Source organism: Colobus angolensis, unplaced genomic scaffold (genome assembly GCF_000951035.1).
Source record: "Colobus angolensis palliatus isolate OR3802 unplaced genomic scaffold, Cang.pa_1.0 Scaffold233, whole genome shotgun sequence".
Lineage (NCBI taxonomy): Eukaryota > Metazoa > Chordata > Mammalia > Primates > Cercopithecidae > Colobus > Colobus angolensis.
In genome coordinates this window covers 2,877,094-2,893,820 of record NW_012115522.1, presented here as the reverse complement: position 1 = coordinate 2,893,820, position 16,727 = coordinate 2,877,094, and the positions used below count along the sequence as shown (strand labels likewise).

General features: G+C 37.3%; 1 protein-coding gene across 3 annotated transcripts in view; it reads left to right on the top strand.

The window, feature by feature from the left end:
• Positions 1-16,727, top strand: part of FZD3 (frizzled class receptor 3) — a 71,171-nt gene that overhangs the window by 22,195 nt on the left and 32,249 nt on the right. For all 3 annotated transcript variants that reach the window (XM_011944558.1, XM_011944556.1, XM_011944557.1), the window contains 2 exons: positions 4,550-4,746; positions 11,015-12,032. In XM_011944558.1, coding sequence (XP_011799948.1) covers positions 4,550-4,746; positions 11,015-12,032 — 1,215 coding nt within the window. The remainder of the gene's footprint in view (positions 1-4,549; positions 4,747-11,014; positions 12,033-16,727) is intronic.

Genomic DNA, 16,727 nt, shown 5'->3' with positions numbered 1-16,727 from the left:
AATTGGAAAATATGAGTACACCAGTTGGTTCTTTTTCAAGATTGTTTTGGCTATTCAGAGTCTCTTGTAATTCCATATGAATTTTAGGACCAGCTTTTCCATTTCTGCAACAACAGAAGGCCATTGGGATTTTTGAAGGGATTACACTGAATCTGTAGGTCTTTTTTGGGAGTATTGCCATCTGAACAACATTGTCTTCCAAACCATGAACACAGGATGTCTGTTTATTTAGGTCTTCAGTTTCCGTCAACAATATTTTATAGTTTTCTGTCTTATGTGACATTGGATAAATTTATTCCTAAGTATTTATTCTTTTTGATGTTCTTTTAAATGGAATAATTTTTTATAATTTTCTTTTCTGTTGGTGGTTTTTGAAATTTTCATTGATCTACTTGGGTTTATATCTGCAGTCTTACTATTTGATTTTAATTTGTTCAAACTATTTTGCATCCTTTTTTTCTCTCTTATCTCGCCTTCTTCTATTGTTTGTTTCCCTCTCTGTTGCTTTGTTAGTTGTGCGTTCTTTTATTGTTTACCCTAAAAATTATGATAGGTACTTTTGACTTATAATATTCTAATAGAAATAGTTACTTCAACCATTCCCCTATCAGTGCTCTTCTAACCCTCCACCTTTTCCTCTTTATTATAATGCATGTTAATTTTACGTGTATTTTGTATGTATTTTAAGATATTATTTTTGTTGGCACAGAGTATTAATTTATATTTTCCCATAGTCATCCCTTTTGTTGCTCTTAATTCATTTTTAATTTTCATCTTAGATCATTTCCCTTCTGTCTAATGAACTTTCAAGCATTTCTTTTAGTGCAGTTTGCTGATGGCTAATTTTTCCTTTTTTGTCTATCTAAAAGTGTATTTACCTTCATTTGTAAATAATATTTTCACTGGCTAGAGATGATAGGTTTGCAGTTATTTTCTCTCAGCTTTTTAAATAAGCCGTTCCATTGTTTTCTGGTTTTCTGAAGTCAACTCTGAAAGTTACTGTCACTTCCTTGAAGGTAATGTCCTTTTTCCACTGACCGCCCTTAACATATTTTTCTTTGGTTTTCAGCTATTTAAATAAGACATGCCTAGCTGAGGTTTTCTTGTATTTATTCTTCTTGCGGTTTGGGGAACTTCTGAAATCTGTAGGTGATTGTCTTTAATCAGTTTTGGAAAATCCTTAGCCATCATCTTTGTAGATTTTGCCTCTGCCCCATTCTTACTGATCTGTCCTTTTGAGATTGCATTTACATGTGTTAGATCTATTTTGTGTGTTTTACATGTTTCTTACCCTCTTTTCTGTATTTTTTGGTCTGTGACCTTCTTTCTGTTTGAATATTTTCTTCTGCCTTGTTTTCTGTTCTGCGAGTCTTATCTTTTGATATCTCTAATAAGTTCTTAATTTCAGTAATATAATTTCAATTATAGAATTTTAATTTTATTATAATTCTAATTTTCTGATGAATTTTTTATCTTTTGTTGAAGATAAAAAAGATAGTCATAGTTATATACAGTCTTGTCTGTTAACTCTTAAGAGCTGGATCACCACTTTTTTTTTTTTTTTTTTGGTTTTCAGTTATATCACCCTGTCTCTTGAGATGCCCAGTAATTTTTTACTAAGTGCTAGACATTATAAAATATTAGGTTCCAGATAGGTTATATTACTATAGAAAAGATTAATCCTCTTTTCTGCTTAGCAGATAAATGCAGTTAGCACTTTACTTTTATTTATTTGTTTTATTTATTTATTTATTTATTTATTTTAGAGACAGGGTCTCACTCTGTCTCCCAAGCTGAATGTGGTGATGTGATCGTAACTCACTGCAGCTTCGATCATAGCTTACTGCAGCCTTGAACACCTGGGCTCAAGTGATCCTCCTGCCTCTGCCTCCCAAGTAGCTGGGACTACAGGCATATGCCGCCATGACTAGCTTTTTTTTTTTTTTTTTTTAAAGTAGAGATAGTCTTGCTGTTTTGCCCAGGCTGGTCTCAAATTCCTGAGCTCGGGTGATCCTCCTGCCTTGGCCTTTCAGAGTGCTGAGATTACAGCTGTGAGCTGTTGTATCCAGCCGGCAGATCACTTTAATTCAGTCAGGAACTGAGCTGAGTTAGAGGCTGCATTGCAGTGTTGGTAGGTCTCTCCCTCTGATTTGTCTCTGCTACTAGGGTGTAGTCATTCAGGACTTCTCAGCAGAAAGTTTGGTATGTTGAGGTGCTGTGTAGAGGTTGAACTGTAATTCATGTCTCTTTAGACTGATAAGACTGCCAGAATCTCCACTCTGTTCCCTTTCTACTTAGCTTCTTAGCTTCCTTCCCTGTGTAGCTTTAGAATTTTCAGATACCCATAGGGAAAACTGACTGTGTGTTAGGCTCAATCCTTCCCACTTCTTCTCACTTAGATCTTATTTCTTTCATTTCCAATTTTGTCTCTATAGCCTCAAAAGACCACCTACAGCTCTCCTAGTTTCTTGGGTTCTCCAGCACAGCCTAGGCCAAGCTTGATTCCTAGCCTCTTGTCTTATGCCCAGTTCAACAAATACCTGCTTCGAAAAGTGGCTGTACGTATCAGGCTACCTGTTTGTGCTTTCCTGCTCTTTGAATTCTTATTCCATCTGAAGTTCTTTAGCAGTTCTCCAGTGGCTTTAAATAGATAATTTAAAACTTTTTTTCTCTGTGTAAGTTGTTCTTGATGGAAACATTGGTGTAATACAGAGTACTCTTTCTTAGAAGTGAAAGTCATAGTTTGTTATATATCAGTTATTGTATTCGTTTTATAGTTCTTTGACATCAGTTTCTTTAAGTGACTCTTGATTTTCTAATTGTATTATGTATAGGAGGCTCTGGAAAATAATATACATCAGTGCAGAAACAAATTGATTCGTCCACATTCTAGGCCTGGTGGTAAGAATATCTCTAACCACTTCAAAATCAGCAATGACTCAAACTTTTATATAAATAAATGCAAAAAATATTCCATAGTCAAAAGCACAGATGCACATCCTTGGGATATTTTTTCTATTCCTGTGGTTGAAATGATTATTTTACTGGGTTTTATGTTTGGGGCTACTATTTTTTTTTTCCTTAATATTAACTTAGAGCATTAGCTTGTGATTTCACAGTATAAAGAACTCTGTTTAAAATGTGAAAAAGGCGTGGTGCTGTAATCCCAGCATTTGGAAGGCTGAGGTAGACAGATTGCTTAAGCCCAAGAGTTTAAGACCAGCCTGGGCAACATGGTGAGACCCTGTCTTTACAAAAAATACAAAATTTAACCTGTGTGGTAGTGCGTACCTGTAGTCCCAGCTACTCAGGAGGCTGAGGTGGGTGGATTGCTTGAGCCTAGGAGGCAGATGCCGAGGGAGACCCTGTCTTTAAAAAAAAAAAAAAAAAAAATCAAGAAAATTTGAGCCCAAAGTGAGAGACCTTTCCCTGCCCTCAATGCTTAAATTGCTACTATGTTGCTACTTACCTTCCTCTCCTTCTCCCATTTTTTTCTCCTATTACTTGTCCTCTCTCTCCTGTTGACAATTGTTAATTGAAGAGGATTTAGAAATTGAAATACTTGGCCAGGCGCGGTGGCTCAAGCCTGTAATCCCAGCACTTTGGGAGGCCGAGACGGGCGGATCACGAGGTCCCGAGATCGAGACCATCCTGGCTCACACGGTGAAACCCCGTCTCTACTAAAAAATACAAAAAACTAGCCGGGCGAGGTGGCGGCGCCTGTAGTCCCAGCTACTCGGGAGGCTGAGGCAGGAGAATGGTGTGAACCCGGGAGGCGGAGCTTGCAGTGAGCTGAGATCCGGCCACTGCACTCCAGCCTGGGTGACAGAGCAAGACTCCGTCTCAAAAAAAAAAGAAATTGAAATACTTAAAGGAGGCCAAGTGTGGTGGCTCACACCTGTAATCCCAGTGCTTTGGGACGCCAGGGCGGGCAGATCACTTGAGGTGGGGAGTTTGAGAGCAGCCTGGCCAACGTGGGTAAACCTCGTCTCTACTGAAAATACAAAAATTATCTGGGCGTAGTGGTGCGTGCCTATAATCGCAGCCACTTGGGAGGCTGAGGCAGGAAAATTGCTTGAATGTGGGAGGCGGAGGTTGCGGTGAGCCGAGATCATGCGACTGACTGCACTCCAGCCTGGGCAGCAGAGCGAGACTCCATCTCAAAAAAAAAAAGAGAAAGAAAGAAATACTTAAAGGAAGAAAACTAAAATGTCGTGTAATCCCATCACCAATCTAGTCACACTTTTGAACATTTGGTGCATGTCTTTTGTGTGTTCTTTGTAAAATGGATATTGTCGGTGGTTCTGAACCCTGCTTCTTCATTAATATCACCTAAAATATAGATTCTGGGATACACCTCACATTTAACTAAATCAGAATCTTCAAGGTAGGGCTAGGACAATTTTATTTAAAAAACCAAAAACTCCTCTTCAGAAAATTTTAATAACCCTCAGAATTTTCTTTTAATGAAAAAGAGAATGTTGCAATATTATAGAAAGCTTTAACTTGTGTACAGCTCTTTAATTATTCAATTTTAACTTTTCCCTAGCCATTCCACCCTATGGTGAATCTGGATTGTTCTCGGGATTTCCGGCCTTTTCTTTGTGCACTCTATGCTCCTATTTGTATGGAATATGGACGTGTCACACTTCCCTGTCGTAGGCTGTGTCAGCGGGCTTACAGTGAGTGTTCGAAGCTCATGGAGATGTTCGGTGTTCCTTGGCCTGAAGATATGGAATGCAGTAGGTGCGAAAATTGTAGATTTTCATGGATCATTTCTTATGTTGCAATATGTTTAAAATTACTTGTCTTCTTTTCCATCTGTTTTAAAAAACGTTTTTTGAAGTGTACATATTAGTCATTAATTTTGAATAGCAGTTTTATGGCCTCAGAATTGTTTATTTGCTTAGAAATTTGGAAGCACTAAATTAAAAAGAAAACATTTCTGTGAAGAAGTTTTTAAAAGACTTAAGAATTACATAATCAAGACAGTTGATTTTTCCCCCTTTAAAACATTTTTTTCTGATTATGAAAATAGTGCTATTTGTGAAAAATTATACAGAGAAGAAAACCATTTATTACCTCATCCTTGCGGGAGCTTAAATACCTTTATGATTTAACTATAGACTTGTAGGATAGTTCTCTCAGTTCTTTTTGTCTGTCAAGTATTAACATACCAAATCCAGAAAATGTCAAATACTTTTCAAATTACATCCAGTATACAGACTATAAGCATGTCTTAAAGTTTTGAGGATTTATTAGACATTCTTAAAGTTTCATTTGAGTGAGCATTATTATTAGTAATAATATGCTATATTTATTATATAACAATGTTTTACCTATTTATATTCTGAAATATTTCAAGGATGAAGATTAAGGTGAATACTTATGTATCTATTATTATCGAGCTTTGCCCAATCTTAACAGTTTGTAATGTTGGCTTCAGATTTTTTTTAAGAAATAAAGCAATACAGGTAGAATTGAAGGTTTTTCCTTATTATCCATCTTGAGCTTATTATCTTCTTACCCCTCCAGGAGTGAGATAATCCTTATGTTGAATTTGTTTTAAAATCATTCCCATGTTTGCTTATATACCCTTACTACATATATGCATCTCCATAAACAACACAACATTTTTGTATGTATCTATCTATGTTTGTACCTGTAACCTGTAAGTCTGGTACATTCCTTTTAATTGCCATGTAGTGGCCAATTGTATTAATATCCTACAGTTATTTAGCTTTCTACTGATGGTCATTTAGGTTGTTTCCAGGTTTTTGTTGTTATAAACAACCTTCTTTTCTCCTTCATATTTAAAAATAATTTTGTTTGTTGTCTGGCAATAGCCCTTGGAGGCAAGTAAAGCAGATTTTGTAACTCTTACTTGACAGATGGGGAAACTTAAGAAATAATAAATCCTGTACAGTAAGTCCTCACTTAACGTTGTTGATAGGTTCTCAAAATATGTGACTTTAAGCAGAATGATATTAAATGAAACCAATTTGTTTTCTTTTCTCTTCTCTTTTTTTTTTTTTTTTGAGCTGCAATCTCACTCTGTCTCCCAAGCTGGAGTGCAGTGGCATGATCTTGGTTCACTGCAACCTCACCTCCCAGGTTCAAGTGATTCTGCTGCCTTAGCCTCGTGGATACCAGTTTGTTTTCTTATAAACGTTATAACAAAATGACGTTGCAAAAAAAACAGTGTGTTTTAAGGACCTGCTGTATGGTGTCTTGCTTGAAGTCACAGTTTACAAGAATCTATCTACAATGTTAAATGACGACTACTGTATTGGCTTCTTGTAGTCAATTCATTGATGTTCTGCTTTCTCATATTTGTCTATTTCCCACCTATTTTACCTGCCCTTTTATTTAGTCCCATCTAACCATTCATCTCTTCTCTCTCCAGACACCTGAAAGTGTTTCTAGTCTCTTTTAGAAGTCCGTAAATAAAACAATTATGAATTGCCTGGGTAGGAACTCTGTTTTATGCTTCTTGTATTTAACGCCTATTGTTCAGGTGTCTTTTTATGTTAATAGCTTATATATAAGCATAGAAATCTCATAATCTTTATTTTTTAAATTTGTTTTGATAGGATTAAACCTGTTGTCTCATTATATCCTGGGATTGCCTAAATTTGAAATCTTAAATTCTGAAAAGGGAACTTTCTTTTTTTCTTTGAGACAGAGTCTCACTCTGTCACCCAGGCTGGAGTGCAGTGGCACGATCTCGGCTCACTGCAGCCTCCGCCTGCTGGGTTCAAGCAATTCTCCTACCTCAGTCTCCCGAGGAGCTGGGCTTACAGGCACCCGCCATCATGCCCAGCTAATTTTTGCATTTTTGGTAGAGACGGGGTTTCACCATGTTGGCCAGGCTAGTCTTGAACTCCTGACTTTAGGTGGTCTGCCTGCCTTGGCCTCCCAAAGTGCTAGGATTACAGGCATGAGCCACCGCGCCCAGCCTCAAAGGGAACTTTCATAGCAACCTTTTATTCTTCCATAGCTCTCATACTTTTGTACCTACTATACTGGTTGCCTTGGTTCATTTGTGCAGCTATAACAAAATACCACAGACTGGGCAAATTATAAATAATAAAAATTTATTTCTCAGGCAGAGGCACAGGCAGGTTGTGTTTCTAGTGAGCGCTGCTTTCTGCTTCTAGCATGGCACCTTGTTGCTGCATCCTTCGGTGGACAGGAACACTGTATCCCCATGTGGCAGGAGAGCAAGAGGGGCAAGCTCACTCTGCAGCTTCTTTTATAAGGACATTAATCCCTTAATTGTCCCAAAGACCTCACTTCGTTTTTCTTTTTTGGAGATAGGGTCTCGCTCTGTTGCCCAGGCTGGAGTGCAGGGGCACAGTCATAGCTCACTACAGCCTCAAACTCCTGGGCTCAATCAGTCCTCTTGCCTCAGCCTCCCAAGTAGCTGGGATGACATGTGCGTGCCGCCATGTCCAGCTAACTAAAAAAAAAAAAAAATTGTAGAGATGGGGTCTTGTTTTGTTGCCCAGGGAGGTCACAAACTCCTGGCCTTAAGCAGTCCTCCCGCCTTGGCCTCCTAAAGTGCTGGGATTATAAACTAAGCCACTGCACTTGGCCAGGCCCTGCCTCTGAATGCCACTGCAGTGGGGATTGTTTCATGAATATTCATGTCCCCCAAAGTTCATGTATTGGAAACATAATTCTCAGTGCAACAGTGCTGAGAGGTGAGACCTTTAAGAGATCATGAGGACTCCACCCTCATGAATGGATTAATGCCATTATCTCAGGAGGGCATTAGTTATTGCAAGAGTGGGTTCCTGGTAAAAGGATGAGTTTGGCCTCTTTTCCTCCCTGGCCCCCCATGCTCTCTTGCCCTTTTGCCATGGATTGATGCACCAAGGATGCACCTCCTTCCCAGATGCAGGCCCCCTTGACTTGGACTTCCTAGCCTCTAGAGCTGTAAGAAATAAATCCCTGGTTTTTATAAATTACCCAGTCTCAGGTATTCTGTCATAGCAGCACAAAATGGACGAAGACAGCACTTATTCTAAAAATTCATGGACACCCCCAGAATTTTTATCTTTTTATCCTAAATAGGCCCTTTCTGATCTCATTTGTTTCTTTATTTAGCTTAAATGTTGTGGTCTATCACTTGAAATAACGTGTTTGATAGCAGTTTCATCTCATTCCTCTTACTGTACTTATTTAGACCTCCAAATAGACGATTAATTTTTTACAAATTGATTATGCTATATATTTAATGATTCTGAAATTACAGCAGTTGTATTTTCTATTTGTAACCACTTGTCTTGGTCAGAAAAATTTCTGTTGATTTTCCTCAGCACTTGTGCCAAATCTGTATCACTTAAACTTGTATCTCACCTTTATTTCCTTCAACCTTAGCCTGTCCTCCTTTCCTGAAAATGATTCAGTCCATCATGTAAGAGAACTATTGTGATCTGTTATTTCTCAGACTGTTCCTTCTCAGTTTCCTTGTTGGATCCTCCTCTTTTTTCTGCCCCTTGAATAATGGTGCTTCCCAGAGTTTTGTTCCTGTTGTCTGCAGCTCTCACTGGATAATCTCATCTCACCTATTTTAACTCTTATTTATATACTGATGATTCCTAAACCTGAATCTGTAGCCTCTCCCTGCAAAGCTCAAAACCTGCATATATCCAGCAGCTGTTGAAAATCCTAACATATATCCAGTAGCCATTGGAAATCCTGGCCTCAGTTTGGCTCAGCAACCTCAGTTTTGGCATATGTAAAATTGATTTTACTTCTTGGCTCACTTTTTTATTCCCTTGAAGTATCTTCTGTTCCTACTTCATTGATCTTAACTCCCACATTCAAGTTATGCATTCTGTTGCTTTTAGCTAACTAATTTCATGTCCGTCTCATTCTCAGTGCCTTATTTGGCTTTCATTTTGGCACATCTGGTGTCCCTGCCCCCATTTTTGCCCCACTCAAGTCTATCTTTTACACTGCTCCTGGTTACCTTTCTGATTACTTGGGTTTGGGTTATATGAATATATTCACTCAACATTCTTTAGTTCGACAGATGTCAGTTGAATGTCTTTGGTGTGCTAGGCACTATTCTAGATGCCAAAAATGAGCAGTGAACAAAACAGAGATCCTGTTCTTATGGAGTGAAAATTCTAGTGGTGGAGGTAAATAAAATTGTAGACAATGTCACAGGAGAATAAATGCTAATAAGAACAAATGCGGTAGGTGATAGGGATACAATATAGGAGAGCAGAGGGATTCTATTTTCTATAGAGTGCTTGGAGAAGTCCTTTTTGATAAGGAGGCTTTGGACCAGGGACTTGAATGAAGTGAGAAAACAAATGATGATATCTGGGGGCAGAGCAGGCTAGGCAGAGGAAACAGCAGCAAGTACAGAGACTCTGAAGTGGAACTATGCTTCCTAAACTCAGAACGACAGGACACCAAAGTGGTTGGAGCCAAGTGAGTGAGGGAGAGTGGAAGGAAATAAGATCAGAAAAGTACTGGGGCCGAGGGTCTCTGTAGCTGTGGTAGGGAATTTGGATTTGACTCTGAGATGAGAAGCCATTAGAGGGTTTTAAGCAGAAGAGAGGGAGGATCACAAACACAGGAGCAGCATATCTTTTAAGGATTACTTTGGCTGCTCTGTGGAAATGGAGATCAATTGGAGGCCCCTCTAGAAGTCCAGGGAAGAAATATTGATGGCTCAGACTGGGCACCAGAGGGGAGGAAATGAGAAGAGGTCGGTTTCCTGATGTATCACTAAGTAGAATCACAGGAAATGCTGGTAGATTGTGATGTGTATATGAAAGATAAGGGACATCAAGGATAACCCCAAGGTTTTTGGTCTGAGCAGCTAGAAGTATAGAATAACCACTTACTGATATGCGGAAACCTGAGGAGTAGAAGTCAAGAATTTGCTTTCAGAAGGGTTGAAGATTGAGGTGCTTATTAGATATCTAAGTGTATATGTTGGGTTGGCAGTTAGATATACAAAAAATTTCCATAGATAGTACCGGGTAACGTGGGAAAATTGTAGTGTTTACATGGTTTTAAATTTTGTTAATGTTTACACACGCACACACACACACACATTTCTGCAACATGCTTACCTCTCCAGTCTCATCTCCTGCCACAAGTCATGCACACTCTATGTTCCAGCAGTAACAAACACCCTGTTCAGACATCTATGCCTATGCTTATATTTGCTTACTAGAATGCTGATTGGCTTACTGCTAATACTGATTTAAAATCCTGTATTGGGGAACTTACTCTGTGAAGTCTTTCATAATTCCTTCCGCTTATGTAATTAATTTGTCTTTATCATTATTATTTTTGTACCTTATATAGATTTTAATTACTAGCAGAGTGTCACACTGCTGTATTTTGTGTATGTTGTGTTTATAAGTATGTGTCTCCTTCTAGATTCAAGGATAGAGATCTGTATTTTTATCTTTTTAACTCCTGGCATATTGCAGTGTTCCAATAAATACTTGAATGCAATACATTTTGTCATTTGGCTTTATAATTATCTGTGAAGAAAATGGTTTGTATTAGAAAATCTAAAAGATTTGAAGATATTAATCAGCTACAGTATAAGGTTATGTATGTGTTTGGCAAACTTAATGATAGTTTCTTAGAAACTATTTGATGTATATAAAACAGCAAACAGCTAGTTACTGGGAGTCTAAAGTCTTAGAAAGAGTTATTGGCAAAAAAATTAAAGATGAAGGGAGTTCATGACAATGGTCTCCTTAGTTGCATAAATATCTGCAACACAACCTTGTTTTGTCTCGAGGCTAACATACTTTCTCAAGACCTACAACTAGTATTTTTTGCTCAGCTGTCAAAAATCTAGTTGTATGGACCACAAACAAGGTATCACCATTTACTTTATTTCTACATACTACATTTGCTCTCCAGGAATAAATAAGGTTGTGAGTGCCAGATTTGGAAATCCAAATTGTTAGATCGTGGTAGATTTCCCCATAAGTAAAAATAGGTCTCATGTTGTTTTGTTTTTTAGGTTCCCAGATTGTGATGAGCCGTATCCTCGACTTGTGGATCTGAATTTAGCTGGAGAACCAACTGAAGGAGCCCCAGTGGCAGTGCAGAGAGACTATGGTTTTTGGTGTCCCCGGGAGTTAAAAATTGATCCTGATCTGGGTTATTCTTTTCTGCACGTGCGTGATTGTTCACCTCCTTGTCCAAATATGTACTTCAGGAGAGAAGAACTATCATTTGCTCGCTATTTCATAGGATTGATTTCAATCATTTGCCTCTCTGCCACATTGTTTACTTTTTTAACTTTTTTGATTGATGTCACAAGATTCCGTTATCCTGAAAGGCCTATTATATTTTATGCAGTCTGCTACATGATGGTATCCTTAATTTTCTTCATTGGATTTTTGCTTGAGGATCGAGTAGCCTGCAATGCGTCCATCCCTGCACAATATAAGGCTTCCACAGTGACACAAGGATCTCATAATAAAGCCTGTACCATGCTTTTTATGGTACTCTATTTTTTTACTATGGCTGGCAGTGTATGGTGGGTAATTCTTACCATCACATGGTTTTTAGCAGCTGTGCCAAAGTGGGGTAGTGAAGCTATTGAGAAGAAAGCATTGCTGTTTCACGCCAGTGCATGGGGCATCCCTGGAACTCTAACTATCATCCTTTTAGCGATGAATAAAATTGAAGGTGATAATATTAGTGGCGTGTGTTTTGTTGGCCTCTACGATGTTGATGCATTGAGATATTTTGTTCTTGCTCCCCTCTGCCTGTATGTGGTAGTTGGGGTTTCTCTCCTCTTAGCTGGCATTATATCCCTAAACAGAGTTCGGATTGAGATTCCATTAGAAAAGGAGAACCAAGATAAATTAGTGAAGTTTATGATCCGGATTGGTGTTTTCAGCATTCTTTATCTCGTACCACTCTTGGTTGTAATTGGATGCTACTTTTATGAGCAAGCTTACCGTGGCATCTGGGAAACAACATGGATACAAGAACGCTGCAGAGAATACCACATTCCATGTCCATATCAGGTAAGGGAAACCTTGTTACAAATTTCAGAATGTGTGATAATAAAACAAAAGCATATTACTATAATGAGTTAATACCAGCTGTTTTTTGAAATGTCATGAATCTTCAACTTGTACATTAACATTTTAAGGGTGAGATAAATACGTTGTAAATATGTAATACACATATTTGATAGACATCTTCATTTTAAAAGATGACTTACAGGTCTATGCTATGGACTTTTAAGCAGTGTACTTCTATTGGTGAATTTTTTTCCAGAAGTGTGCAGTATTGTGGGGGGAGAAGCACTTTACCAACATTTATTAAAATGTGCTATCTTTTTATGGGAATTTTACTGATGTTCAGGTTACAAAGTGTTTTATTAATAGCAGTTTTGCAAAAATAAGATGCAAATATAAAAACTCTTGATGATCTTGATTTTTCTTCTTTACATACTGAATTATTTTCTGATTTCTTTTGGAGTTTAGAGTTCAGAGCCTCTGGTAGTCTTAGAATTATGGAATTTCAAATCTAGAAAGAACTTTAGAGATCATTTATTCAGATTCCCTCTGTAATTTAGAGTTCTTGAACATCTAGCATCATATTTGAAGCTTTGAAATTTAACAGTGACTTGCTCATGGGTAGTAAATGAGCAGCTGGGATTTAGTCTTAGATAAATGTAGTCAAGGAAAATATATCAGAGGAGTTAATGCTAAGTATTTCTCTCTCCCATCTTTAGTACTTCTAGAATCTGTGTTCCTACTATTACCTTATCTTCTTTTATATATTTACCATTATTATTTAGAGACAGGGTCTTCCTAGAATGCAGTGGTGTGATCATAGCTCACTGCAGCTTCAAACTCCAGGAGCTCAGGCAATCCTCCTGCCTCAGCCTCCCAATTAGCTAGGACTACAGGTGTGCACCACCATGCCCAGCTCATTTTTTATTTCATTTTTTTAAGAGATGGAGTTTCACTACATTGCCCAGGCTAGTCTCAAAGTAATCCTCCCTCCTGGACCTCCCCAGATGCTGGTATTACAGGTGTGAGCCACCATGCCAGCCTCTCGTTTCTTTTAAAACAAGTTTTCTTAAAAGAGTACTCTAATGTGGTGTCTCATGTTCATCATTTTCCAGATTTCCTATTATAAAAGTGCACCAGCCACCTTTTCATCTCCTCCAACCTTTGTTACTCTAATACTTTTAAATACCTTTATTGAAGTACTTATGTATTACAGATAACTTTTGTTTACTAGTCTGTTTCCCTACTACTATACAGTGAATTCTTTGAAAGGAAGAATTTCTTTTTTTGTGTTTTGAAGACATTCTGTAGATAATAGTAATGAGAATGTGGGTGTATAACTTGAGAAGAGGAGACATTTTTAAGACATGGTAACAGAAATGTACATTTAAGAAATGGTTGCTGCTACAGAGAGTATGGGGTTAGCACATAATAAATGCTGATACATTTTTGATCACTGAGAATGCCAATTTCCCTTTTATTTTGGTATAAATAGTCCTATACAAATGATATTTATCATTGTATAATATTAGGTACTGATTTTTTAAAAACAAACCAAGTCATAACTTAAGAGACTAGGAAAAAATGAATAATTGAAATTCCATTCAATTTCTTGCCAGAACTGCTTACTAAAAACTCCTAATATGAGTTTTCAGACCTAAAGGTAAATAATCCAGTTTTCCTTCTGAGAGAGAGATGTTGAGTTATATTTTATGCTTCCCCATGTCGGTTTCTAAGATTGTAAATTATTATTTTAGGGCTATTGAAGAAATAATGTTTGACCATGAAATAATGGTCTTAAAAAATACCAAACCTCAAACATGTAAATCAGTAGAGTAGTTGGGATGCTGCTTTTTTCATGACATACCTAGAATTCTTTTAGCATCTTTAGAACCAGTTTGAGCTACACTGAAATGTCTATGTGTGTGTGTTGGGGGTGGGATTAATAGTGTTTTCTAAGAAATATTTCCATCATACAGAAATGAATAACAAATGATAATAACAACAAAGGTATTAAACTGTAAGCTGGAGTAGGAGTCCTAGCTTCTTTTCTTTCTTTCATTAATTAACTTTATAACCTTGGATGAACTTCACCTCTCTCTGCTTCAGTTCCTCATAATATGAGGATAGTAATAGAATCTACCTCCTAGAGTTGTTTTTAGGATTATGCATGTAAATACTTAGAAGTGTGGCTACTAGTCTAGGGCCACTTCACTCTGAATGCTCTCGATATCTTCTGATCTCGGAAGCTAAGCAGGGTCGGGCCTGGTTAGTCCTTGGATGGGAGAAGTGTGGCTACTACATAATAGGTGCTCAAAATGTTGGCTTTGTTCTTACTTGTTATTGTCTATTGTTGTTGCTACCATTATTTACATAGAAATATGTTTTTTATTTTATTTTATTTTTCTGAGACAGAGTCTCGCTCTGTCGCCCAGGCTGGAGTGCAGTGGCCGGATCTCAGCTCACTGCAAGCTCCATCTCCCGGGTTCACGCCATTCTCCTGCCTCAGCCTCCCGAGTAGCTGAGACTACAGGCGCCCGCCACCTCGCCCGGCTAGTTTTTTGTATTTTTTAGTAGAGACGGGGTTTCACTGTGTTAGCCAGGATGGTCTCGATCTCCTGACCTCGTGATCCACCCGTCTTGGCCTCCCAAAGTGCTGGGATTACAGGCTTGAGCCACCGCGCCCGGCCAAAATATGTTTTTTAAAAGCCATTCAGTAGTAAGCTTTAGCAAATGCAATATTTGTTTCAGACTTTTAAAAGAAGTCATAAATTTAGCTGAAACTTCCTGTGTACCCTTCCCTAATCCTGTTCCTCTTATTCGCTCCCCAGAGACAACCATCGTTGTGAATTTGGAGTTGTTCATTCCCATTGAAGCCGATACAATTACCAATACATATGTAGTTATAAAAAATGTTTGTTTCACCCATGTTTGACTAAATTCTTTAACTCAACATTTTGTTTTTGAGTTGCATTTATGTTAATACTACAACTGTAGTTTTAAAAATGTTTCCTTTTACTAATATAAAGGAAATTTATAACATATTTCAAATATATAGAGATATAGAAAATAAATATCCATGTACTCACAACTCAACTACCTTGAAATCTTGAAATTATGGCATATGTATCTATATCTGTCTGTGTACATATGTATCTAATATTAAAGATACAGTTGATACCTCCTCTGTTCCTTTCCATATTCCCATTCCTCTTCTGTCTCCCTCCCTAGAGAAACCCTTCTTATAAATACGGTATTTTTCATTCTCCTGAATATTTTTATACTGTTGCTGAGTGTTTATGTATCCATAAAATTTGCTGTTGATGCAAGTTTCTAAAATGCATATACGTGAGATCATTCTGTAGCTCATTTTTTAACTCAGTTTTATGTTTTTGAGAATATATATGTTGGTATGTATACTGATAATTTGTTTTAACTGCAGTGGAGTATGCTACTGTATAAATATACTGTAATTTATTCACTCATTTATTGATGAATTTTATAGTCATTGCTAATTTTTTGTTATAAGCCATTTTTCAGTGAATATTCTTGTAACACCTTCATTTCTTACATACGAACAGGAGTTTCTATTGGAAGTTTTGCATTGTAGGCTCTAAGCATGTTCAACTCAAGTGGTTATTTTAATTTATACTCACACCAGAGTATGAGTTTCCCCTTTGTCCCCATTTTGGCACTCTCAGGCTTTTAAATTTTTGCCAACCTTTGAAGTAATATCTCAATTCTGTAGTAATTTACCTTTTTCTTATTATTATAAGTAAGGTTGAATGTGTTTTCATATGTTTATTGGCCATTTGGGGTTTCTCTGTGATTTACCTATTTTTTTATCTTTGTCCATTGCTCTGTTAGATTGTTTGCTTTTTACTGTTTAAATATTCTTGGTATTCTTTGCCAGTCATTTGCATTACAGATATTTTCTGCTTTGTGGCTTGTCTTTTCACTTTATTTGTGCTTTGTCTTTTGTGTTTTAAGATAATCCTTCCCTGCCACTAAAGTCATTAAAAGGGCCTGCTTATTTTTTCTAGCAGTTTCTACAATTTGCTTTTTTGAGTCATATCTCTAATCCCATAAAATTTATTTTTGTGAATGTCGTAAGGAACATAATTTTATTTTTCCTTATGGATAAGACATGTGCTTTCTGCATCATAGATCAAATAGTTCATCTATTTCAATTGTAATGCAACCTCTGTCATGCACAAGTTTGATTTTTAGGCTCTCTCATTTGTATAACCATGTGTCAACTCCACGTCTTCCTTACCTTGTTCTTCTTCTTCAAAACTATTTTAGCTATTCTTGGTACTTTGCTCTTCAGTATGAGTTTTAAAATCAATTTTCCATGAAAACACTGTCAGGATTTTCATTGAAATTGTTTTCGATTTATAAATGAATCTGGGGAACATTGCCGTTTTTGCAATAGTGAGTTTTAATATCTTGTTTATTTACATTTTCATTAAATTGGTTGTTGGTGGCGTACAGGCATGCTATTTAAAAAATTTTTTGATTTATTTATTGTGACAAAGTCTCACTCTGTTGCCTAGGTTGGAGTGCAGTGGCACAGTCATAGCTTTCTGTAACCATGAACTCCCAGGCTCCAGTGATCCTCCTGCCTCATCCTCCCTAGTAAGTGGGGCTACAGGCGTGTGCTGCCATACTTGGCTAATTTTTTTTATTTTTTATAGA